The following is a 26,917-nucleotide window of genomic DNA, read 5'->3' as shown; positions in this document are numbered from 1 at the left end:
CTATCTATCTATCTATCTATCTATCTATCTATCTATCTATCTATCTATCTGCCTGTGTATGTATGTATGTATATATGTGTCCATCAATCTTCCTGTCTATATATGTATGTGTCTATGTATGTATGTATCTCTCTCTCTATCATCTATCTATCTATGTATGTATCTCTCTCTCTCTCTCTCTCTCTCTCTCTCTCTCTCTCTCTCTATCTATCTAGCCATGTATCTACACATTCCATGTTCCCTTATTTGCAAGGTTCACCCTAGGGAGAGACTATTCAGAGTGAACACTGGAAAGAAGTAAAGCAGGGCATCTAAGCAATGGCATGTGGGCTGGGCCTTGCAGTTCAAGTGGAGAAAAGAATCTCTAAAGATCTACAGAAATGGCACCTTGAGCATTTTTCTCTAGGTTCTTCTGAAAAGATCGAGGCAAGACTAGTTCAACAGGAGCTTCTGAGGGTTATTTTCCTCCTTTTGACAGCAGAGGTGTTCTGATTGGTTAATTTAGAAATGGTTGCTTTGGGCCAAATGTGGGAAAAGTATTGGAGCTGAAAAAAAGAGGGCCTCACTTTCTTATTACTGTGGGCAAGTCACTTAACCTCTCTAGGCCTTAGTTTCCTCATCTATGAAATGAGAGTGTTGTTCTAGATTAGCTTCAAGAGCCATTCCATTTCTCTATCTATGACTCATATATTGGGTGCTATAGTTATCCGAGTTGATGTCTTACTCTCCTATTATAATTATAAGCTCCAAGACTAGGACCTCTGTCAACTAGACTTTGTTTATTTTCCCTAAACCCAGAAAAATGCTATGAGTGTATAGTAGGTGTTTTACGAACAGTTATTGAATAAAGGATAGAAAAATCTTTTCAGTCAATAAGCATTTATTAAGTACCTACTAGATGTCAAGCTCTTTGCTAAGAACTGGGTATACAAAAAGAGACAAAAGAAACATCCCTATCCTCAAGGAGTTCACAATCTAATATTCAACCAGTCCTCCCTTCTTGCTGATTTTCCTGATTATCAGAGTGTCCAGGATAACTTATTGGAACCATTTCTAGGAAAAGATAGAGCTGTTAGGATGTCTTGAGGAAAGAAAAAAGCGAGTTCCTTTGGCCCACTGAATGGATCAGATGGACTGTCCAGTCCATAATTGTCCCAAAGAAGAAATCAGAGCTTTTTTTTTTGGCTTAGATTCCTATTGGACTTTGTCTCCAGATATGGGTTACCTACTCCTTAGGTCAATCCTAATCTTACTCTGTACCGTACCAAAGTTGTACTGCTATTGAATTTGAGATAATGATGCCCATGTACCATGATACTGGGGATGAGGTGATTGCCTGGCCTGTTGGTTGAATTTCATTGGTTGGTTCACATCCTCTGTGGCTTCCATTGACCAAAGGATGTATTTAGCATCTGAGTTTATGAAATTATGCCACATTTCCTACCATTTAATGGCTTTCTGGCAAACTAAAAAAAGTGTTATCTGGAAGTTACTAGCAAGATACTTTCACTGGTGTCAATTGTAGTATACAAGGTAATTCACAATTCTGGACAGTTTGCCACAACTTTAGAGTCCCAGATTTCAGTTCTAGAACCACAAGGATTCCAAGCTACTTTTCAGTAAGGAAAATGCTTATTTCAGATTAAAGTTGAGGTAGGACCCCTTTTCTTGGTGTTACCCACTGATTCTACCATCATATATAGCCATGGGGCTCAGCTTAGAGAAGCTTGGGAGTAGAAAAAGAAAGGATCTCATCCATCTCTTGCCCACCTGGTCTATTTATGGTCTTACCCCTTGCCCCACATTAGCTGGTCCCAAATTGGCTCACTTTAATTCACAAACTGTTCGAAAAGTGTTTGTGAGGTTCACAAGAGATTCTAGACACCAGCATTGGATTACTCATTGGTGGTGGTGTATTTAGAAGGCCCAGCAAGAAAAGAACCACAGGAATCTTAGGGCCGGAAACTTTCGGGTAGTCATAGGTAAAGGAGTACAAAATCAGAACAGTTGCATTATGGGAAGGATCAACCCATAGTAACAGAAATCCATAGGCCCTTTATAGAGGAGTAAAGATAGCCAGTGCAAAGGGACAGAAATAAAAAATGGAATATCACTTTGAGGAGGAGTAAGAAAGCCTATGTGGCCTGAATCACAGTGTAAGTGAGGGGAGTAATGTGCAGTAAGACTAGAAAGGTAGTTTGTGACCAGACTGTGAAGAGATTTCAGTGCAAAACTAGAAGTTTATATTTGATCTTTGAAGTAATTGGGAGCCACTGGAGTTCATTGAGTTGAGGAGTAGTTAGACCTGTGCTTTAACAAAAATTCCTTTTTTAATTTCAGCTATAGATCATACCTGAAGCCAAAGTCATCTACATCTTAAACTCAGATTTGCTCTCATATCCCCAGATCAGTTATTTTCATCTCACTGTAAATTCTTTCCTGGAAAGCAATGTCCTTTGACATCATTCTTTACATTCCACCTTACATGGCTGCACCAATCACTCAACAGAGATTTTTCATCACTGATATTTTCTTATTCCTTCTTCATCCCATTCTAAACTCATGGGAACCCATCTTTTTCAGGCACAGAGGAAAGCTGAAAGCCTTGCTGCAGATGTGACCCCTTGATTCGTTCATTTGTTGACAAGGTTCTCCGTTATTTCCCAAGGTCTTTGTATGGCAGGCATAGCTTAATCTCCATCTGGGCAAGTTGGTTTCTACTGTAACTGTTAGTTTTTACAGTTATTGTTGTTTTATTCAGGTCATTAGAGAGGATTCCAGCACCTTTATTTCTTTTAATTACCATGTGCTATAGAGTCCCTTTCTTGTTTGCCTTTTCTGTAGCTGAACATGGACCTTATTCCCATTCAATTATTTTCCTTCCTCCCTTCTCTTTCTTTTTGCTTCTGCCATCCACCATCTTTGGCCTCCTCTGCCTGGCCTACTTTCTTTAATTTGTTCCCCTCTTCCTGGCCTTCTAGCAATTGTTTCCACTCCTTTTCGATGACTTTGTTCCTGGCCTTTTTTATTTTAATTCTTTTTTTTCATGTTTTATGAAATAATTTGCATTTTTATATATTGTCACTCAACAACCATCAATCCATAGTACCCTCCTTTATAACAAACAAACAAACAGAAATCACCAGTTTCAATACCACGTGGTATCAAACAGTTACACAAAACTATTCAATGTCATGTCTACAACTGGTAGAGCATGTAGCATTGGAAAGTGGTTGCACAGTAGATAAAGCATCAAGGCCTGGAGTCAGGAAAACCTGAGTTCAGATCTGCCCTCAGATACTTACAAGATGTGTGACCCTGGGTAAATCACCTAACCTCCATATGCCTCGTCTATAAATTGGGGATCATAGTAGCACCTACCTCAAAGGGGTATTGTGAGAATCACATGAGATAATAATTGTAAAGTGCTTAGCACAGTGCCTGGCAAACAGTGGGCACTAGATAAATGCTAGTTATTGTTATTATTTTGGCTCCACAATCTACCCCCACTAGATGTTTCAACACAAACATCTAGATGGACAGTTCATTTTTTAAAGTAAGACAAGCAGACCTTTTTTTAAACAAAAATTTGAAAATTAACTTTATGATATTTGGTTTCATCACACCAGCAGAGAGAAGAAATACAATCCTCTATCATCCCATTCCTACTGAGGATTAAGAAAGCCACTGTACTAAAGTTGAGCAATAATTGTTGTTTAAAGAACAATCAGAAGGATTTGCTTCACATTGGAGCAGATCAGAAAAAAATGTTCCCTTCTATTCTATTTCTGTGAAATAGAATATTCCCTCCCTATTCTATTTCTGTGAAAAATTGATAGAATGGCAAAAGCCAGTGTAACCAAAATTTCCAATTCCCTAAACAGTAAAGGTTTATAAAGCAGTCTAAGATGATTGGCTGTGTCTCTCCAACAAAGTGGCTGGAATAATGCTTCTGGAATAATGCCTGTGGAAACACACATCTAAGAGGATCTCATGTAATTTTAGATTTCAGTGTTTTTGTTGCTTAGTTGTTTCAGTCATGTCTGACCCCATTTGGGGTTTTCTTGGCAAAGATTCTGGAGTGGTTTGTCATTTCCTTCTCCAGCTCATTTTACAGATGAGGAAATTGAGGCAAACAGGGTTAAGTGACTTGCCCAGGGTCATACAGCTAGTAAGTGTCTGAGGCTGGATTTGAACTGTCTTCTTGATTCCAAACCCAGAGCTCTATCCACTATGCCAGATTTCAGTGTAGAAAAGAGCACTTTAACACTTCTATAACACCCATCAAAAGATGCATCTATACCTTACAAATACAGTAGTATTTATCCTTTCAAAGCTGACATTCCAAATAATTGAAATTATTTGACATATAGTTGCTATTTTAATTACATTAGTAGGGGCAGCTTGGTAGTATAGTGGATAGTGATGGACTTGGAGTCAGAAAAACCTGAGTTTGAATCCTGTCTCCAACATTTATGTTAGCTGACTTAGAGGATCAGAGGATAACAGCTTTAGAACTGGAAGGGTACTTCTTTTGTGACCCTTGGAAGTCATTCATCCTTTCTCAGTCTCAGGTTACTCATCTCTAAAATGGAGTTAATACTATGAAGGGTTGTTAGGAGGATCAAATGAGATAACATATGTAAGGCACTTTGCAATCCTTAAAATGTTATATAAATGCTAGGTATTATCATAATTGTTATTAACATGCTTTGTTATCATGTCTGACTTTTCGTGACCCCATTTGGGGTTTTCTTGGCAAAGAGACTGGAGTGGTCTGCCATTTCCTTTTCTAGCTCATTTTACAGATGAGGAAACTGAGGCAAACAGGGTTAAGTGACTAGCCCAGGGTCACACAGCTAGTAAGTGAGGCCAGATTTGAACTCAGGTCTTCCTGACTTCAAGCCTGGTTCTCTATACACTGTGGCACCTAGCCCATTTTGCTAAATGTATTTAAATAAACATTAATCTGCAAAATGAAGGTGTTGGATTAGATCAGTGGTGTCAAACTCAAATAGAAATCCATCCCTATGGGCTGCATATCAACTTGGAAAACCACAAACTGACATTATCTATGTAGTTAATGTTTTTTTATTTATTTTTTAAAGCATTTCCCAATTACATTTTAATTTTATTTGTCAGCACTAGGGAGTGTCACCAGAGCTTGAGAAGGCATGAGTGAGTTTGATACCTCTGGATTAGCTCACCTGTTTGCCCCTTTTCAGATCTAAGTCTCTGATCTTAAAATGGTAAAAATAATTCTCCGCTGACTAAAACAAAGGGCTGCTGTAACAATAAAAATGAAAGTCCTTTGTGTTACTCTCAAGTGAGGATTGGGGCAGCTAGGTGGGGTAGTGGAGAGAGTACTGGCCTGGAGGACTCATCTTTCTGAGTTCAAATCTGGCCTCAGGCACTTACTAGCTCTGTGATCCGGGGCAAGTCACTTAACCCTGTTTGCCTTGGTTTCCCCACCTGTAAAATGAGTTGGAGAAGGAAATGGCAAATCACTCCAGTATCTTTGCCAAGAAAACCCTCTATGGGGTCACGAAGAGTCAGATATGATTGAAGAACCACCAAAACAACAAAAACAACAAAAGTGGCATAGTGGATAGAGTATTGGATTTAAATCCTGCCTCAAATACTACTGACCCTAAACAAGTCCTTTCACTACATTTCTGAACCTAAGTTTCCTCATCTATAAAAGGAGGGAGTTGGACTATGGGGCCTTTAAGATCCCTTCCAGCTATTATCCTCTGATCTTGTAAGTCATCTAATGTCTCTGGGCCTCATTTTCTCTGCAAAGTGAAGAGGTTGGACTAGATTACTTCTATGGTTGTTTCCAACTCCGAATCTGTGCTCCTAGATCCATGCTTCAATAGATGATTTGCTGTGACCCAACGAAAGTCATCACTTGAGAACAGTCTTTCTGGTGATGAACCTTTCATCACTTAGCTGGCTGATCCTTAGATCACAGACCCAGAGCTCCTCTCGAGGCCAATCCTTTCTGGGTTGGTAAGATCCAATAAAACCTGCTTTCTGCTTGTATAGCCTTCAAGGTCACCCAGGGTAACCGCCAAGCTACAGAGAAGCACCAGAGCTGGACTTGAGTGGAATAATTTAATTTATTAAAGTAATTTTAATTCTCAATTTGTGTTATTGACTAACTATGACTTCAAATCACAATTCAGAATTTATTTGACTATGTTGATTTTGTTCCAAAGTTTAACTGTGCTTTTTTTATTAATTATTGGTTTTCTTCCTCTTTTTCTCTTTTCTGCTTTTCCTTCCTCTCCTCTCCTCTCCCCAAACCTCAAATCCTTTCTTTTCCTCATTAAATATAGGGAGTGAGTTTTCTGGAAGTCCTTATAGCCACCCACAGTATTCAACATACAATGATTCCTGGAGATTTCCCAACCCTGGGCTGCTAGGTGAGTACTGGTTAAAACCTTCTTGGACTTCCCATTGTACCACAGGTCTGCCTCCTTCCAGACAGGTACCATTCTCCTCCATGCATTATGTTAACATTTGATGCTCTATAAACCCACTTCTAAAATAATAGAAACTATTTTCTCCAATCAATGGTCATAAAAATTACCCCATAGTCTATTGTAGACAATATAATAATGATAGGTCAACTGTGAGGAGTCACCTAATATCCTAGAATGCAAAGGAATAGTCATATACTACCTGAGGGAGAGCTTCAAGTGGGGAAAGAGAATCTGGACTGGCTTTTCACTCCTAAACAAACTCTGACTGTGTGTCCCAATCCTGGCTATATGCCTTCAATAGCAATCAGATGCCCCAACTCGGACCATCATCATAATGCACCTTTTATAGCACCTTCAGGCTTTCCTTACCATAACTCTGTGAAATAGGTGGTAGAACTAACGTTATCTTCATTTTATAGATGAAAAAATTAAGGTTCAGAAAGGTTGTGAATTGTTCAGAATCACATAGCTAGGAGAAGTCAGAAGTAGAATTCAAATCCAGGTCTCTAGATTCCCAAGTCTAGCACTGTTTGTAATGTACCAAACCATTTCTGTGTTTGTGTGCCCCAATGGTGACCATTCTTTCCTTCTTCCTTCCTCCCCTCCCTTCCCCCAAACCCAGTCAATCTACTTTGGCCATTATAGGATAGAGGAGAAACAGAAGAAATGGTTAGGAGGAAAATAGGAGCTGAAGATGAGAAGGAAAGGCAGAAGGGATAGTGTAGTATGGTTTGCACTTCCTCAAAAGAATCACCTGCTCTCAGAGGCAGCATCATTTCTCTTTCCCCATCCACCCTCTCATCTGCATTGAATTATCAAGTGCTGATGGAGAGACAGAGATGGACGAATAAGACTCTCTCTTATAATAGTTACTATAAGCATTACAATAATTGGTCCAGATCTGTCCGACTCCCAGGGATGAGGGAAGCCCTCTGGAGGATGGCAAAATCTTAGAAATAATATGTCAATGATATTACTTCTAGGGAGGACTGAACAGCTCCAAGTATGCTGAATTTAGCAATGGTTCCTAGAATTCTGATAATTCTAGTAAGGAGGAAGTAAGGAGATAAAGTTATCATTTTTCTCCAAGGTCTCATTTAGAAGCAAATTTCTCCCAGTAGTTAGAGTTCTTCTAAAGTCCCCATGGTCTATCCAGAGATGTCAAACTGGGCCATATATGACAGCAAAACTTTTTAATGTTCCAGAATCAGATTAAAATGTAAATGGGAACAAAGTAAGTAAAACTATAATACAACATAGGTAATGTTAATTTGTGGTTTTCTAAGTCAATACACAATAGCCAGAATCTGTTTCTATTTGAGTTTGATACCACTGGTCTAGACATGTGTGTCCAGGGACAACCCAGCAGTGAGTGAGTGCCTTGGAGTTGGGTAAGAAACCTGTGGTCTTCCTTGCATGAAGAATCAGCAGCCACTGGATATATGTGGTAGGTCAGCCCTATCCAGTGAATATCAAAGTTAAGTTTCTTCCTATCAAATAAGTACAGCCATTTAGGTTTCTTCATTTAAATAATGGTGATGATGATGATGTTAATAACATTAATCCAATAAAACTCAAATGAGAAAAAAAAGTTAATTTCCTGGATACGTAATTACTTTATTACTGAAAACAATGTAATCACCAGGGATTCAAAGAAAAGACACTCTGAGGGGACTGATACTCAACTTAAGATCATTCTTTTTACACATCAGTTGCTTATGACTGAAGCCAGAAGCAGATTATTCTCCACATATAATGTTACTCTCCTTGTCTTGCCAATACTAACCCACTAGGGTCCAATTTATGCATGTTTCTTAATACGTATCTCAGCATAGACATGATATAAAGGATAAATATAATCCATTTTAACTGCTGTGGCCTCTTTTGACCTTATATTGAACATAAAAAATAAGATTTTGTTGCATAACTTGCATAGATGAGATAAGGAATTAACTGTCACGAATATAGTGCTTTAGCATTTTCCGTTTTTATAGAAGACAAGGCTATTACCATATGTGACTTCCATTAGTGAAATATTTTTATTCATCTTTTAAGTTTTTTTTGATTGTTTGTTTGAAGTGAAATGATCTCTAAACAACTGTACCAGCAGACTTGACTAATCAGGATTCTTTCCCTTAAACAAACCACTTTGCAACTAATAGGCTACTCAGCCATTTTAATATTCTGCATTAGAAATGACCTTCCCAGGGAGCTGGAGTTATGGGTCCACGAGTAGTCATAAGTTTTCAGGAATGAGCAGAGCTAAGAATTGGTTTGTTTGATGACTTTAACTGAATATTATCTCCCCAATCCAGCTCTCCAGAAGGAAATTGCACTTTTGGCAAAATGTTGTCTTTTCCTCCTCATACATTGTTGTGTATAGTTCTGATCAGACTTAACCAGATAGATAGTTCTGGTTAAAATCAATCCAAGTTTCATAGAATTTAAACCTCACTATCTACTCCAACCTTCCTCATTTTACAGATAAAGAAACTGAGACCAAGAGAAGCTAAGTGATTTTCCAAAGGTCACACATAGACTAGATGGCAGAGACCAGATTTGAACTTGGGTCCTCTGTTTTTAAATTCAGAGTTCACTCCACTGTAACATACTGTCTAAGGGGATTCCCCATTTGTGTTTTCAGTCACATCCAGACTTCTGGGATATTGTGTCTGATTTTGGACAGGTTACATCTGAGGTATTGCATTTCTTTAGGGTTGGAGCACTTTTGGAGTATTATGTCAGGTTCTAGCCCAACCATTGTTAGGAGTATAGTATCCAGTTCATTTCAACTCCATTTAATTTAATAAGCATTTAGTAAGCACCAACTATGTGCCAGGGAAGGGGAAGGGAATGAACATTTATATAATGCCTACTACATGCCAGGAACTGTGCTAAGTGATTTTTATAAATATTATCTCATTTGATCTTCAGAATAACCCTGTGAGGTAGGTGCTGCAATTATTCCCATTTTACAGATGAGGAAACTGAGGCAAGCAGAGGTTAAGTGACTTGCCTAGGCTAGTAAGTGTCTGAGGTCAGATTTAAATGCAGGTCTTCCTCACTTCAGGCCCAGTGCCCTAACTACCGCCCCACCAGTTCCCTCCATAATATGCTAGGTTCTGGAAATACAAAAACAAAAACAAAATAGTCCTTACACTCAAGGAACTATACATTATTAGAAGGAAAGCACCACATACACAAATAAGTAAATAAAAATAAATAAATAAATAAATATAATAAACTTTTGGTGTGAAGTGAGTAGGCAAGGGAGTCACTAACAAAGTGGGAAATCAGAAAAAGACTCTTATAGAACTATGGGAAGACTTGGGTCAAGCCTTTCTTTACCCATCGGCTCCTTACCTACTCACTATATATATATAGGTCCAGATCTTCTATATCCCCTGCCTTCCTCTTTCTGTTACATTATGCTCCTTTAGGTTGTCACTGAGCTTGTTGTCCACTAAACCTCAGATCTTTTTAAAATAAAAACTACTGCCATTCCATTTTATAATTTTGAAGTTTATTTCTTGTATACAAGTATATGACTCTGAGGCAGCTAGGTAGTGCAGTGGATAGAGCACTTGGATTAGAGTCAGGACTCTATCTTCTCCTCATCCCCTTCCTCCTCCTTCTCCTCCTCCTTCTCTCATTTATACTTCTCCGATCCTATAGTACCTCTCCCCTTCTCTGTGATCTTTTGAAGCTCAACAACCAAACCTGTCTGTTCTTTTGGTAGCTATGACAAAATTCATCCAGGTCTGGTGACTTGAACCCATCATTGGCAGTGACCAACTGTCTATGAACCATTTTGATTCTGCCCTCTACAGGTCAAAGATCATCTCATTCCACCCCCCCTGAAGTGAAATCCTCTACCTTCTCTGATCTTCCTCTTTTATCCAATATAGCTTAAACAATCTATTTTGTTGCCCTTAGCTTTTCTTGCCAGCCTCAGCTTAAATTCTAATATTTAGCACTTCTGACGTGTTTTACAGGACCATACCATGTTCTTGCTCCTGACTATGCTTCTATCTTCTCTACATAATGTTTTTTTAATTTTATCTAAGTTGGCTTAGGAGTTTCTCGTGTATCCTTTTTGGTCTCTTTAGATCACTCTTTATTTCTTTCCTCATCCAAATCATTTCCCTTTGTGAGTACAGAATTTCATTCATGAGGGCAACGCATCTCTATTGGGTTGACTTCCTCTCTAGTGTTTCGGCCAATAGAGTCCTACCTGTCCTTTCTCTTAATTAGTCAGTCAGGTTTCAAGATTTTTCATAGAATCAAAGAGATTTCAAGATCTGTCATAAATTTTAGGGTGCATGTCAAATTAGGCCTTGCTTTCTTTTCCTTCTCCTTCCCCAAATTCTAAAGTGGGGTAACCATGTGTCTTTCAAGGTTGTCATCATTTTAATGCCAGCAACAAATTCTATCTTATTTATGAAAATAAGATTAGAATTGAAGTTCCCCTCATTGGTTTCTGTACCTTTTGAAGAATGAAATTATATTAAAAGCAAAGGAACATTATTTTGTTATTAATATTATTAAAGGTAATATTTATAAACTAGCTATTCAGCTTGGGGCAGAGAGGAGACATCCAGAAGACATCGAGATAATTGAAGATTCCACTCCATGACAAACTAGTGTTCTATTTCTCAAACTTTTTATCTATTTCCTCTTTTTGAAAAAATTAATTTAATATTTTTAATTAAGAAACATTTATTTTTCTTTCCCTCCCACCCACTCCCTCTACACACTGGTAAAGCCAAACGAAACAGATCCCATATAACAAATAAGCATCGTCAAACAAAACAAATTTTCATATTGGCCATATCCAAAAACATGTGTCTCATTCTGAATATTTAGTCTACCACTTTTCTATCAAGTGGTATGTAACATTCTTTACCATTTGTCCTCTTGAATCATGGCTAGTCATTACAATCATAAGAGTCCTTATGTATTTCAAAGTTACCATTTTTAAAATGTTGTTATTGTGTAAATATTTTCCTGATTCTGCTTGCTTTACTTTGCATCAGTTCCTATAGGTCTTCCCAGGTTTCTCTGAGCGCTCATCATTGTTTCTTATGGCACAATAGAAATCTATTAGATTCACATACTGTAATTTATTCAGCCATTCTCCAATTGATGAGTACCTCATGTGTTTTCCCTCTCTGCCTTTCTGTTCCATAAAATACTATAGTGGCAATAGCCATTCTATTTTTACCACCTTTGAGCATCGCTCAAATACTATCCACCACACTTATCCCACTCTATAGATATGGACTTCTTCATGAGTACATGAAATACAATAGTACTTAATATATAATACTACTCTACCTCTTGTTCCTTTTGAATGATGAATGCACTTAAAGAGTCATATTCCAGTCAGAAGAAGTGCATTAAGTATCAGTAAGTATGGTACAGTAAAAATAGTAAGGTTAAAATGTCCTCATAAGTAGGGCCAAATGGTAGAAGGCTTTGGGATCTAACCTGTGAGACTTTATCCTTCAGATAGCATGGAGCCTAGTAACCAATTCAGTTTTCTGAGAAAGGCCCTGCAGAAGAATAACTCCTTTGCCAAGGGAGAGTTCATCAGCTGAGGTTTTCTTAAGCTCAAAGGTCTCCAGCCTTAAAGAAAATATTTTTAAAGCACTTAGCACAGTGCCTGGCACATTAGTAAGAGATTAATAAATGCATATTTCCTCCTTTAGTGAAATGAAATAGACATTATTTTTAAAACTAAGAAATGCAAATCCAGTGAACCCTTTTGTTGGCTTATGAAATCAGGAATTTTTAACATAGGGTATATATCTCTGAGCACTGTGGCAGCTGTACATAGAAGTACATAGACTCCTCACTTCCCATTTCTGGCTTTAATAAGCCATGTTTTCAAGTTTGTTCAAATGAGACACCCCACCAAGAGGGATGCTTCCCAAGAGCCCCGATATAACAGATTTTTTCATGCTTCTGAACATCATGTATGCACTTTGGAGAAATATCATTGATAATACTGGACCCAACAGGCAGCAAACATCAGTATTCTCATGGTGAAGTGTCCGTGCACTCTCCCCATGCCCAAGACATCTATAGAATAAACTGCCTGATAGCTCATGGCTATGGCAGCATGGCTTAGTAGATGGAGTCCTCAGGTTAGGAAGACCTGGGTTCCAGTCCTGCCTCTGTCACGTGTGACCCTAACCAAGTCACTTAATTTCTTAGTGCTCTAGGTAACTCTTTAAGATGATGTCACAAAGAAAGTGCCTACCTGCATAAGTAGAGGAAGTTTCCTCACCTGGGAGTTCCTTATACCAATGAAATCACAGATCTAGTCCCTATGCTTATCAATGTGGTGCTTTATTGAAGACATTCTGTAAGGTATTTGAGAGTCAGAAATCTGGACTTGGAATCAGGAAAATCTGGGTTTGAATTCCACCTCAGATACTACTAACTATAACTTTGGGTAAATTATCTTACCTTATTTATAAAATTAAATTAATGAAAACATCTATCTCCTAGGATTGTTGAGGACAGAATATTTGTAAAATTCTTTGTAAAGTGTTATATAAATTATCATTAGGGAGCTAGATGTCTCAGTGCATGGAATGCTGGGCCTAGAGTCAGGAAGACCTGAGTTCAAATCCAGCCTCAAATACTGACTAGCTGTGTGACTCTTGCCAAGTCACAACTTTTATCTGCCTCACTTTCCTTGTCTTTAAAATGGAAATAATAATACCACCTACCTGCCAGTGTTGAAGTAAGGATAGAAATGAGATAATATTCCTAAAATACTCCACAAGCCTTGAAGTATTATATAAATGCTAACTATAATTACTCCTGACATTACCTTCAGATTGTAAAAACTGGTGCCCTTTCTAACTTCCCAAGATATTTCTCAGCAAGCTAAACTATTCACCCATTATCCAGTGGAATGGAAACTACTTGAGGCAGGGCCTATTTCCCCGATATTTTGATAGGGGTCTTCATAGCCCAGATTAGAAACTTAATTAATGCTTGTCAAATTGAATTGGATTGAGCTGAATATCCTGAATCTGATGGCTCACTTTCCGTGTGACTTTGGGCAAGTCATTTAACCTTGTGAGACCTCGGTTTCTTCATCCAGTAATATGAGAAGATTGGACTAGGTGCCCTCTGAGATCCCTTTTAGCTATTGAGCTGTGATTCTGCCATTTATTATCCTATGAGCTTATGATTTTGCCTTGCTGCTCCCTGGGCAGTGGGGGCTGGCCCACAGAAAATTGCATTGCCTATCTGGGAAAAAGAAAAAAAAATGAAGATTCTGGAACCTGGGAAAAGAACTGTTAGCTTAATGCTGGCTGGCATGCCCAAAGCACAAAAGCTGTTGGGATTTGTTCCAAAAAGCCCTGCACTCACTATGGAAGGAGGTTGGTTCACTCCGTTCCTGATTTCATTGGCTTGACCGCTTAAGGCCAACTTAACCCAAACATGCTAAAAGTGGATAATAGTAACACCTTCTAATGAAGAAAAATGATTCAATTTCATGCTGGTTTGTTGTAATAACTTCTTTACCATTTCCCCTCATTACTCTCCACTCGATGCTGATCACGGCAGATTTTGTTTGATGCCCTGTGCCCATTTCTGAACTCAGGTGATTTGTGTACCTTGTGAAATGTAAGTGAGTCTGACAGGATTCCCTTTTGGACACACCTGAGCTATCTAGCTGTTGTTACAGGAGACAGGGTCATGAGATTGACAATATTGGCACGGGCTTCATACTAGGTGAAAGGGTATGGAACCAGTCAATTAGGATTAGAATCAGTTCTTCTGTGGGCTTCTATAAAAGGATTAGAGAACAAGTGTGAGCCAGAAATGACTATGTCAAGGGATAAATTGATGATAATATGAATTAGAAAGAAAAAAATGACAGAAGAAAGGACAAGTTTATTTTAGATGTGAGTATAATGGTGGAGAGAAAGATCAAATGTGTTATGATGTGATGTTTTCATTTTTCATGTTAAATAATAGGCTTTTAAAAAAATTTCACCACAGAAATGTGAATTAGAAAGGAAAACCCAGCACTTCAGATTATATGGTTGCTAGTCAGATTCTGAGAGACATTAGGATTTGATGGTTGAAAGGAATAAGAGTAGAGGCTTGTAAGAAATGTAAGAGGAGGAAGGAGGGAGAAGATTAAATCAGAAGGGTTTTGCATAGGTTCACTTTGATTTTCTTTTTTTTTTTAATTAATCTAATTTTTTCAATTAACAAAATTGTTCCTTTTTTCCTCCCACCCCATTAAAACAGTAAAAACAAAACCCTTGTAACAAATATGCATAGTCAAGCAAAACAAAAACCCACATTGGTCACATCTTATAAAATCTATTTCTCAATCTGTACCCTGAATTCACTGCCTCTTTGTCAAGAGATGGGTAGTGTGCTTCATCATGAATCCTCTGTAATCATGGTTGGTCATTGAATCAATCAGAATTCTTAGGTCATTCCATGATATTTGTCTTTATAGTACTGTTGTTATTTTGTAAATTGTTCTCCTAGTTCTGCTCTCTTCACTCCTCATTGGTTCCTAGATTTCATGAAACCATCTCCTAAAGGCATCTGGGTGGCAGAGTGCTGACCCTGGAGTCAGGAAGAACTGAGTTCAAACCCGCCTCAGATACCAGTAGTGTGACCCTGGGCAATTACTTAATCTCTGCCTGTGTCAATTTCTTCAGCTGTAAAAAAGGATAATAATAGCATATAGTTCCCTGAGTAGTTATAAAAATCAAGTGAGTTATTTGTAAAGCACTTAGCACGGTGCCTGGCACATAGGCACTTAATAAATGCTTGTTTTCCATCTTCCTTCAACATTTGTAATGGAATACTTTATCTTTCTTTTGTCTTCTTTGGGGTCTAAGAGTCATTTGTTTTTTCATTCAGAGCAATATTGACATCCCCACTGCTATTTTCACTTGGATAGGAACCCTGCAGAGATCTGTAACTGTACTTATGCTTTCTTTTGTTGTGTTTAAGTCTTCATCCTCTTTGTAGAGGTTTGAGGCAACCTGGCATAGTGGATAAAATGGAGGCCCAGGAGTCTGGAGATTCTCGGTTTAAATTCTGTCTCTCTCATTTACTAGCTACATGACCTGGGCAAGTCATTTAACTACTTTCATCCTCAGTTTCCCCCATCTGTAAAATAGATATAACAATAACCTGTCGTACCTACTTCATAGGATTGTTGTGAAACTCAAATGAGGTAATGTATACAAACCACTTGGTCAACCTTAAAGCACCATATAGATGTCATCTATTATGTGTCTGAATATAGGAACCAAAATCACAGAATTATAGATTTAGAGATGGGAAAGACTTTAGGGATTATCTGGCCCAACTCTTATTCTACTCCTTTGAAATTGATGCCAAAGGGCAGCTAAGTGGTGCAGGGGATAGAGTACCAGCCCTGGAGTCAGAAGGACTTGAGTTCAAATCCGGCCTCAGACACATAACTTAGTAGCTATGTGACCCTGGGCAAGTCATTTAACCTCATTGCCTACCCCCCCAAAAAATATCAAATACTGAAATTGATGCAAGAGAAGTACGGTGACTTGCCCAATGTCACCCATTTAGTAATTGGTAGAGCCAGAATTTGAACCCAGGCCTTCTGATTCCACATCCAGTGTTGTTTTTGCTATCCCATGTTGCCTCCCACTACACCTGCCTAATGTGTTTTACTGTAGTCTCCAAATATGTGCACATGGGCACCTCTTAATTATTGCTTGATGGTGATGATGGGTGACGGTGCTATCATTAAAAACATGAAAGCATATATGGGAGGGTAAAAAAATTAGTCATCTCTGAGCTGGGGTATTGGAATTGGGTTAAAATGATTGAAGGAGGTCACTAGGAAATGTCTGTCTCCAAGGTTGTGTTTACAACATCTACACTCAGTTGAAATGAAAGCATCTATTGATTTTCAGGGTTGGGGGGGTAGAGAAAGGAAAATTACCTAACTGGAATAACCACCCTTCTGGCTTCTAATTTTCTTTGTCATATAAGGAAAGGGGCTTATACTGACCAGAGGAGAACTTAGAGGAGAAATCAGAAGGATTTGGAATATCTCCTTCAACCTCAACTACCCCATGCATCTGTCACCTTTGTCTTCGATGGGTAGGGTGAAAGGGGGAGAATAATAGAATCTCAGAAGTAGGTGAGGATTAGAGATCACCTAGTTAAATTTCTTAATCCATGCAGGATCTCCATTCCTCCCCCATCCCTATCTCCAGAGCATCCCTGATAGGTGACCAGATAATAGTCACGCTGTACGTCATGTTAACTTCCTCTCTTCCTGTTAAATTTCAGTGTTCTAGCCTGTGAAATTTGTCGTTAGTTTTTATTTATCTATAGCAGTGTTGTCCAAAGTGTGCATTTGTGTGTGTGTGTGTGTGTGTGTGTGTGTTGGGAGTTGGAGACCTGGAAGGCTGTATCCTGAACCTAAGGGGGCTGTAGCCCAACCTTAAAGGATGTGTGATTAACCAATCAGAGGGTGGGAATTTAGGTCCCAGTAAATAAATAAAACTAAATAAATAAGATAAATAAACTCACTAGAACAGACAATTGGATGGTTTGTCTCCCTTATCTCCCAATATTTCCCATTTCTGATTGGGCCTCAGCCTCTCAGGGTAGTGGTACTCATAGTAGCAGCTTTCCAAGTGCCATTAGGAAAATTCCTCTGCCCCTCCCTCACCCGAATTACCTACCTTCTCTCCCCCAAATGACCTTATGGCTATTGCAGATACCCCTCCATGTATGGGCTCTGAGTGACTCTTCAGTAATAGTACATCCTTTTCATTTTGGGTGGAACTGAGTGAGTCTCATAGAATGAGCAAGCATCATTTGACTGTGATCTGTATGGCAGATTTCATTACATTATCTTCCCCCCAAAATCCATCCTTTTAACAAACTTCCCTATTTCTGGTAATGGTACCACCATCTTAGTCAGCCATATTCACATCCATGGTTTCATTGATGATCCTCACTCTCTCTCACTTCACATATTCAGTCAGTTGCCAAATCTTGTTTCTACCTCCATGGTGTTTCATACCTATTCCCTTCCTCTAATTACATAGATACTGCCCTTGTTCAGGACCTCAACACTTCTCACCTGAACTATTACAATAACCTTTTTTCGGTGGGGAGGAGGCAATCAAGGTTAAGTGATTTGCCCAGGGTCACACAGCTACTAAGTGTCTGAGGCTGGATTTGAACTCAGGTGCTCCTGACTTCAGGCCTTTTAATTTTCCTGTCTCAAATGTCTCCTCACACCAATCCATTCTCCACTTAGCTGCCAAAGTGATTTATCTAAAGTGCAGGTCTGAGCATGTCACTTCACTACCCAATAAACTTGAGTATCTCCTTATAAATTCTAGGACCAACTATTATTCCTTTTTTATCTTATTCTTTTTTAGTTTCTATTTTTTTGTATAAGTTTTATATTACTGACGTAGCAATACACACACACACACACACACACATATATATAATTTGTTTTGGGGGGGTTGAGTTAAATATTAAAAATAACACTTTATTGATGGGGAATATAATGAAAAAAACTGTGGAAACCACTGGTCTGTAATACAAACTGACTACATGTAGGGTTTTACATTTATTCTCATCATCAAATACATTTAACCTACTAATTTAGCCTGTAGAGATGTTTTTGTTTCTAGATTCCATCATCTAACATGCTGACTATCCCTCCCCGATTTTTGTAATAGCTGCAGATTTTATAGTCATATCATGTATGCCTTCATTTAAGTCAGTGGGTAAAAATATGGTGACTAGAATAAGACAAAGGACAGAATCCTAAGGCCTTGTAATAGAACCTCCCTGGAGGCTGACACTGATCCACTAATCAATATTCTTAGGCTTTGGTATTTCAACCAACTAGTTCTGATCTTTCAGCGGTGTCGGTCTTTTTAGTTTGTTAGGAGAAATCCACTCAACATCTCTACACCATTCGTAAGTATATCATGAAAAATCAAAATAAAATTTGGGTAGTTCTGCTTCCTCTTTGTCTTTGATATCTAGTGGCATTATCCATTCTTTACTTTTCTTATCTCCAACATAGATTGAAAAGTCCTTTTTCTTGGCCTTAATGAACCATACAGAATGCCTTGTTTGGGGCTTGAGCATTTTTAACATTTTTCTTACAGAGGGCTGTAACTAAGGTGGAGTGACTGGAGCTTTTCCCAGTGTGTTGAAATTTATAGGTCATTGACGTTACTTATACTCCTTCTGAAGCATACGAACCAATTGTGTTTAGTACCCAGCCAGCAAAAATGATTAGTTAAAATTGGAAGCCCCCAGATAAGACTTCTTCCTAGGTGAGCTCCTCTACAAACTAGTTCCACCCTTCTCTTTCCCCTTATCTGTCCTGGGCATTAACCTCCATAGGAGCGGACTCATAGTGTCCAATGGCCTCTGTGTCTTCCCCATGATGTCTTGTATCTCTATTTCTATCCCCTCCACTCAGCCAAATTTGTGTTAAACAGTTGATAAAAAGTCATAATTTCTGCCTCTTGTCTAGACACATTTTGCAAAGTTTGCCCTGGGTGCCAAAATTGCTAGTACCAGCTCTGTTCTTACATGACCATGACATCCTTTTTTCATTTGTCCTCAATTCCCTGCCTCTGCTTCTGTCTCTTGGTTGGTTGATGAATTGCCTCAGTTTCTATGTCCATCTCTTCAAACACTTTCATCCTTTATTTTGCACTAGAATTATCTATTTGTTTATCCAGGATTTTATCTGTGCAAACATTGCATCTCCTTAGTAGGATGTAAGGTCCTTGACACGAGGGATTGTTTAATTTGTGTCTTTGGATACCCCACACCTAGCCTAGTCCCCTGCACATAGTAGGCACTTGAAAATGCTTGTTGAATTGATTTTAATATTTTCTTTGAGAGTACCCCCATCCCTCATGAACTTGAACTAGAATGTTAGACAGTGACATCCTTTTATTGCCCTGAAATCTAGGATATGTCAGACTACTGTACACCAGAGGTCCCTTCCTTCTCTATCACAAACTCTAAGATCACTTGGGTCACTTCTTCCCACAGTTCCTGTCATTTCTACTTTTGCAATTATTTCCTCTTTTCTGGTCAGAATCGGACCCAGAATAACATCTGTTTTTTTTCACTTCATCTGTCTTTAAAAGACTAAGGTGCCTGTCTATGGTCTCCTCTCTCTCTGTCTCTCTCAATAAATATATGTATGTATAGATATGCACATTTATATATACACATATGTATGTATATTTCACCCATTCATCCATCCTTTCAGGCATTGATTCAACAAGGATGTAGAAAATAGAACTGGATGGGATATTAGAGGTTATCTAGTTCAACCATCTCATTTTACAAGTGAGGAAACTGAGGCCAAGTGACTTACTCAGGGTCACACAGGTTAGTAAGTGACAGATCTGGAATTTGAGCCAAGGTCCTCGGACTCCAACCGCACTATGCTACATACACCAGGTTGTCATGTCCCTAAAGCCAAACAAATGAGATTTGCCTTTGATGCTTTTCTTTAGTATAGAAAATTTTCATTTGAGATCCAGTCTGCTATTTAGACAGTACAAATCCTTTATTGTTATCATCATCATTATCATGATCATTATCATCAAGTGATAAAGTGAAAAATATCAGTGTCTAATATTATAGCGGGGATAAAGACAAAAGCACACAGAGGCACCATGGGCCTCATGGATTAGATTGACCTTTTGGGCTGTATAGAAAGGGAGGTTTATGGAATTATTATTATCATTTTAATGCTTTACACTGTGCTTTTGCACATAGCAGGTGTGAAATAAAGCTGATTGAATTAGTACCTCCAAATGATAATGACAATTGAAACAAATTTTTGTAATCATTCAAATCCAATATTGCCAGCCCAGGCAAAACACCCAAATAAAGTCAAGCTGGTTTATGGATCAAGAGGGTAAAACTGGTAATGAATTTAAAATATTCCAAAAGAGTCTTCATTTCTTCAGTGCGGATACTTTCTCCACCTATATAGATACCAATCTCTGAATGCCCTAGTAGACAGTTACATTAGTTTCTGTGGCCAAAAATAGCATTACCCATTGGTCAAAGATATACCCAGTGGCCAATCTCTAATGATGAGTCTTTTGAAACTTATGCAGGTTCATGGTAGAATCATAGATTTAGAATTGTAAGGTACCTTAGGGAGCATCCAGACCAACCCCCTCATTTTACAGATGAGGAACCTGAGATCCATAGAGGTTAAATGACTTGCCCAAGGTCACATGACTATCGTAGTAAGTGGCAGAGCTGGGATCCCAACATAGGTCTTCAGATTCCATACCCAGAACACTTCCCATTTTTCCACATTTGCATGACAGACTCAGAGTCTATTTCTGGGCCTACAGTAGGCCTTTCTAACTTGGTGGTATCTGCCAGAGTTTGCAATCTGTTGGCATAGCTTTTGACAATTCAGATTTGCCTACGTGTCATGTTAGAACATCAGAGTGGGACGTCAGTGGAGGAAACCAAAATTAACATCAGAGAATCAATTTTTAAAATTGCTTTTAGTTCAGTGAAGGGGAAAAAAAGTAACCTAGGATTCCAAAGAAACAAAGCCAATACTATAGTGAATGAAATCATTGAATTAAGAGGCTTAAGATTCCTACCCTCAGTGGAGTATTCTGTGATGGGAGATAGCTTTGCAATGCCTATGTTGATGGATAAGCTCATCCGGCTAGTGTTTGATTTACTGCCTGTGGAATTAAGTGGACTGATAGTGGAGGCTAGTTAAAGCACTGTTCTTCACAGAGTGAAATTCAATTTAAGACAGGTTGCTTTTGACTTCATCCAAAGGGTATTAGTTACAGAGGTAACAAAAGGACCTTAGGTTTTATCCTAAAGGTCCACCAACTTAGACTCCCAGGATAGCACTGTGGTGAAGCTCCAGTGGATGTGTAAAATTCGACCCTCTTTATAAAGCCTTTGTCTATTGCTGCTAAATTGAGTGCCTGAGTGTGAGCGGAGAAAGATGGAAGGCAGTGAACTATACTACAAAAGACCTTGACCAAGAGTCAGAAGACAAGGAAGGAGGGAGGGAGGGAAAGAGAGAGGAAGGAAAGAAGGAAGGGAGAAAGGAAGGGAGAAAGGAAAGGAGAAAAGGAGAAAGGAAGGGTGGGAGGGAGGGAGGAAAGAAGGAAAGAAACAATCATTTATCAAGTACCTATTATGTGCCAGGCATTGTTCTAAGTGCTTAACAAATACTATATCATTTGATCCTCACAACGACCCTAGCAGGCAGGTGTTATTGTTATCCCCATTTTGCAGTTGAGGAAACCAAGGCAGACTTAGGTTAAGTGACTTCCCCAAGGTCACACAGCCAGTGTCTGAGGCTGGATTTGAATTCAGGACTTCCTAACTGCAGGTCCAGCACTCTATCCACTATGCTACCTAGCTGCCTCTAGGTTCTCCTATTGGCTAGTCATGTGACCTGGGCAAGGTATTTCATCTCGGAGCCTTAGTTTTATCCTCAGTAAAACGAGGAGGTTGGAACAGATGATTTTTAAAGTCTCTTCAAATTTGAAGGTCTCTCCAGCTCTAGGCAGGAAACCCAAGTGTTGTGCCAGATTCAAAAGGTATTTAAGGCCATGCAACCCTCTCTTTGATTTCCTACAAATTAGACCAGTGGTCCCCAGCCTGGAGAACAGATATTCAGACTCTCTTACTTCATAGAGGAAGAGAAGTAAAGAATGGATCAATTCATTCAATATCCTGATTCATGTAGGCCAAGAGCGTCAGACTCAAATAGAAATGAGGTCAACCCATCCCTGGCTACATAGTGATTTAGTTTTAAAATGCAATGTTATCTGCGTTTCATTGATTTTTACTTCTTTTGTTAAATATTTCTCAGTTACATTTTAATCTGGTTCAGGCCACACTCCACAGCCTCGTTTGAAACCTCTGGTGTAGACAATCAACGTGAAAATTAATTCCTTTAGAAAAACATTTTGTGTTTTCAGTGACCTGGAGAATCCTTTCCTGACCAAGTTGGAATCATCTCCACTTCTGACAGATCCAGTTAGCAAATGACCCACACGGCAACAAGCTTCATGCCTTCAACAGGCATATATGAAGCACCTACTATGCACCAGGTTCAGTGCCATGTGCTAGGACTACAAAGACAAATATGAAGCAATCCTTACATTCCAGAAGCTTATAGTTTATCTGAGTGAAATGTGTTAAGAATATGCATTCATAAATTCTATTACAAGGCACCTTGCCAACCTTAAAGCATCCTGTAAAAGTGAGCTATTATTATTTTACAGATAAGGAAACTGGAGCTTAGCAAGTTTATGACTTATCCAATGTCACATGGCTAGTTAATGACAAAGGCAGGCCCCCTGCCTCTTAGTCCAGTCATCTTTTCACCACTGTGGAACCGCTTGTCCAGGTCACCTATGCTCTTTTCCTACCGTAGATCCCTAGCCAGGGTTGGGAATGACATGTATTGCAACTTTGGGCACAATCGGTCCTCATGGCCCTCTTTTCTCTTCCAGGCTCCCCTTACTATTACAGTGCAGCCGCCAGAGGAGCAGCTCCCCCTGCGGCTGCCACCGCCTATGACCGCCACTGACCCCAAGAGCAAAGAAATCCAAGCACTTACTACACATATCATTCAGGACTATGGCATCTGAATCACCGCGACATCCCCATGCCACCCAGGCTGCACGAGGAACAACAAGAGAATAGCCAATAAGATTCCACAGACTCGACGAAATGTTATTCTTTGCAAGGGGCCAACTGATGTGGGGTTGGTGGGTTTTTTTTCCTCTCTCTTGCTTTCTTGCGCCTCCCCCCCCATTGTTGTTGTTGGTTTTTGTTTGTTTGCTTCTAAGAGGAAATCAATGAGATTTTACTCACGTTGACTGGGTCTCAGAAAACCAACCAACCGAAAACCAGTTACGCTGACATTCCTCCCTGTTCACAGGACAGTCTGTTCTTGGGAGCAGCCACCATGTTAGGCCCTGGGCCAGTCGCCTCTGGTTTTCTCCAGGTACGTCTAAGGAAGAACCAAACAAATATATTCTTGGGCAGAGCTTTCCTCCTGGATGACTCTGAGGTGGACATCTCAACATCATCTGCCTAACCCACCCTGGGCTTTTGTTTGGGGTGGTTGGTCCAGAAGGATTGCTCTTTTCAGCTTAAAACAGCATCGATGTAAATAACGCCTTGCTTTTTGTGTGTGTTGCGAAGAGAGTGGCTACATATATACTATAAATGCTTTTACACATGGCGGGCTCAAAATGCATTGACAAGTGCATTTTGAAACTGGTGCACTGAGTCAGAATTCAGTAAGCTTTAACCGACCTTGAGCCAACCAGGTGGTATTTTCTTTGTGGTCATCCTTTGGCCTGAAGTGATTTTTTGTTTGTTTGTTTGTTTGTGCGGTATCCCGTAGGAGAGGCCTTGGGTAGGAGAACATGCTGTTGAGAGGCATGGAACACAAGGAACAAGTAAAACCCCTGGGCAGGTTGTGACATTTTGCAGCTTTCTATCAATTCATGTTTCTTTGTAACCATCCTGAGTACACTGGAAATACATTTTTCTAGTTCCAAGCAGTGCTAACTTTGAGGAAGGATTTCTTAGTCAGCTTCTGACATGCTGTATGTAAATCTAAATAAGCAGGTGAAAACTCACTGATTTTGTAAAAGAAAAAGGAAAGAAAACAATCTCAGCCTGATGAGCTGACATGTTAATAGCCTGAGTCATCCTTGGCTTAGCCTCACCGTTCATTAGATATTACAGATCATGTTTTCCAAATCATGGAAATTTGGAAAACATAATTTTGGTTATTTCCCTAGCTACTCTTTGGAAACCAAGATACCTTCCCCAATATTATATCATTATAGGCATAAGATGTTTTTTTTTTCCCTCCCACCCCCAGGAAAAACAAGCCCACTAACACAGCAGTGATATTTTATTTAATGTCCCATTCTCTTTAGGAAAAAAAGAACAAAAAATGAGTAACTCAAAAATGCTTCAACAATTCAACTCAACAAACATTTTTAAGCACCTAATCTGTGCAGGAGCACCAGACTAGGTGTTTGGGATACAACAATAAATAAGACAGTCACTGCCCTCAAGGAATTTATTATCTTGTAGGGGAGATGAGGCATGTACATATATAAATAAAATACAAATTAGATTATGATCAATGTGTAGGCAAGGTTCAAACAAAGTTCTGTGAGATTCAAGGAGGGAGAGGTCATTTCCCTCAGGGGCATCAGGAAAGGTTCTTCATGGTACCTGAACTTGGCCTTCAAGAAAGAGAAGGGTTTCAACAAATGGAGATGGGGTTGTGATGGGAGAAGGAATCCATTGTAGGACTAAGGGATTAGTGTGAGCCAATGCATAAAAGTAGGAAAGGGCAAAAAGAGGTTGAAGAATGGTGCAGATTGTCTGAACTGGGAAGCGCATGAAGAAGGACGGTATGAGATAAGGCTGGAAAGATAGGTTAGGCCAAATTATAGAGAGCTTTTAATGCCAGACTTTACTTGGTAGAGAATGTTGAGTCACTCAATGTGATTGAGCAGAGACTTATACTCAGAGGATTGGCTAAGGCACATTTCAATCATTATCAATACCCTTACGCCCACATAATCTGTACTTATTTATTTCCCCCAGAGGACAGCCAGGTTCAACTTGCTTTACTCACTTGTCAGTTACAGTTGCATTATCATCTTGGACAATGTCATCAGAGTGTCTGATAAAGTGAATGAATGTGTTTCTCACCCCTACTAAATGAAAGACAAATTAGGATCAGTTAGTTCATTCATTAATTCATTCAGTAAGTATTTATTGAGGAACTCTTATGTACTTGGTACTATAGTAGACACTGCAGTGGGAAAGCAGAGATCATATAAAGAAAGAAATATAAGATGGACCCTACCCTTATCTAGCTAGACAGAAAAACATGTTGCACGGAGTGCTTGAAGAGAAACGCAAAGTAGACTATGATCAGATACTAAAATATGAGGTATAGGGAATAAGTGCTTCAGGAGTCAGGAAATCAATTACTGTAGACAGACTGGGGTGGGCAAGGAGGACCTCACAGAGACTGTGGGACTTGAGCTAAGTCTTGAAAGATGGCTAGGATTTAGAGAGGCAGAGGGAAGGTGAAAGGCACTCTGAGCAATGGTTGTTGTTGTTCAGTTGTTTCAGTTGTGTCCAACTCTTCATAACCCCATTTGGGGTTTTCTTGGCAAAGGTACTGGAGTGCTTTGCTATTTCCTTCTCCAGGTCATTTACTGATGAGGAAACTGAGGCAGACAGGATTGAGTGACTTGCCCAGGGTCACACAGCTAGTAAGTGTCTGAGGCCAGATTTGAACTCAGGAAGACGAGGCCTGCCTCCAGGCCTGGCACTCTACTTACTGCACCTCCTAACTGCCCTTCTGAGCAATGGAACACAGCATAAATGAAGGGACAAAGATAGAATGTTTCATATGGCATGTTGATAGGCCCATTATGTGAACAGATATGTGGATGGCAATTATCAACTCAAACCCTTTCATCATATTTCTAAGAGGGCCTACTGAGTTCCTGAAAATGGAGCCTCATTGCATTCTGATTCCATTTTTTGGTATAATAAAACCTTGCTAACTTAGTCCATAGGAGGAATGAGATTCCTCTACTGAAATATGAGACAGTGTTGGAAAAAAGAAGAATTCAACTTATTCCAATCAAGGAATAGTTCCACTGTACATCCCCATGTCTTTAGCTTTTACATGGGGCCCAAGGGCTGCCACCATTTTCTTCCACCATCCCAAGAGCCCAGAGGAACAGATTCCAGGAGGGGAGAACAGAGAGTAGGTGAGACTCCCAATCAGCACAGGTTTTACATCTGAATTATTTGAGTTTACTTATGATATGCATATCTGCTAAGGAGGACCTCTATTGTGGAGCACTGGTCAGCTCTCAGAATTCGAAATCAAAGACATTATAAAGCAAATGGTATCTGTTTATATATAGTTTTAAAGTTTATGAAGAGTCTCCACATAGGCGGTAACTGGGTCAGCTTAGGGATGTTAATTTCTGTGCTATAAAGATCTCATTATTTATGATCAGTCTTATAATCTCAACTGAAAGGACAAGGTCACTGTACTGAGAGGAGCTAAAATCTATATTGCTGCCCTGACAAGGCAAGTGTCTTATTAATTTCATAGGAGTCAGATATATTGTCATTTCACAACTGTAATGCATTTGGCACAACTCAGAAATTAGAAAAATGTGGCACTGAAGTTGCCAGTTTCAATCATAGGATGCATATGTAGGTAAACTAAACACAGAGTCCATGTCATTATGTTTGGTGATCTTAGCATTCTTCCATTCAGCTGCTCTGACCAGCTATTGATT

At 39.2% G+C, this 26,917-nt stretch overlaps 1 protein-coding gene across 2 annotated transcripts in view; it reads left to right on the top strand.

Annotated features, from left to right (window-relative positions):
* The window catches only part of PAX5 (paired box 5), a 352,843-nt gene extending 327,140 nt beyond the window's left edge, over positions 1–25,703 (top strand). For both annotated transcript variants that reach the window (XM_027859120.1, XM_027859121.1), the window contains exons 9-10: positions 6,342–6,428; positions 23,060–25,703. In XM_027859120.1, coding sequence (XP_027714921.1) covers positions 6,342–6,428; positions 23,060–23,136 — 164 coding nt within the window. In that variant the 3' untranslated portion in view covers positions 23,137–25,703. The remainder of the gene's footprint in view (positions 1–6,341; positions 6,429–23,059) is intronic.
* Positions 25,704–26,917: the final 1,214 nt, after the last annotated feature.

The sequence above is a fragment of the Vombatus ursinus genome, unplaced genomic scaffold (assembly GCF_900497805.2).
Source record: "Vombatus ursinus unplaced genomic scaffold, bare-nosed wombat genome assembly UNPS02014158.1, whole genome shotgun sequence".
NCBI classification, from domain to species: domain Eukaryota; kingdom Metazoa; phylum Chordata; class Mammalia; order Diprotodontia; family Vombatidae; genus Vombatus; species Vombatus ursinus.
This window is presented reverse-complemented; position numbering and strand designations above follow the sequence as displayed.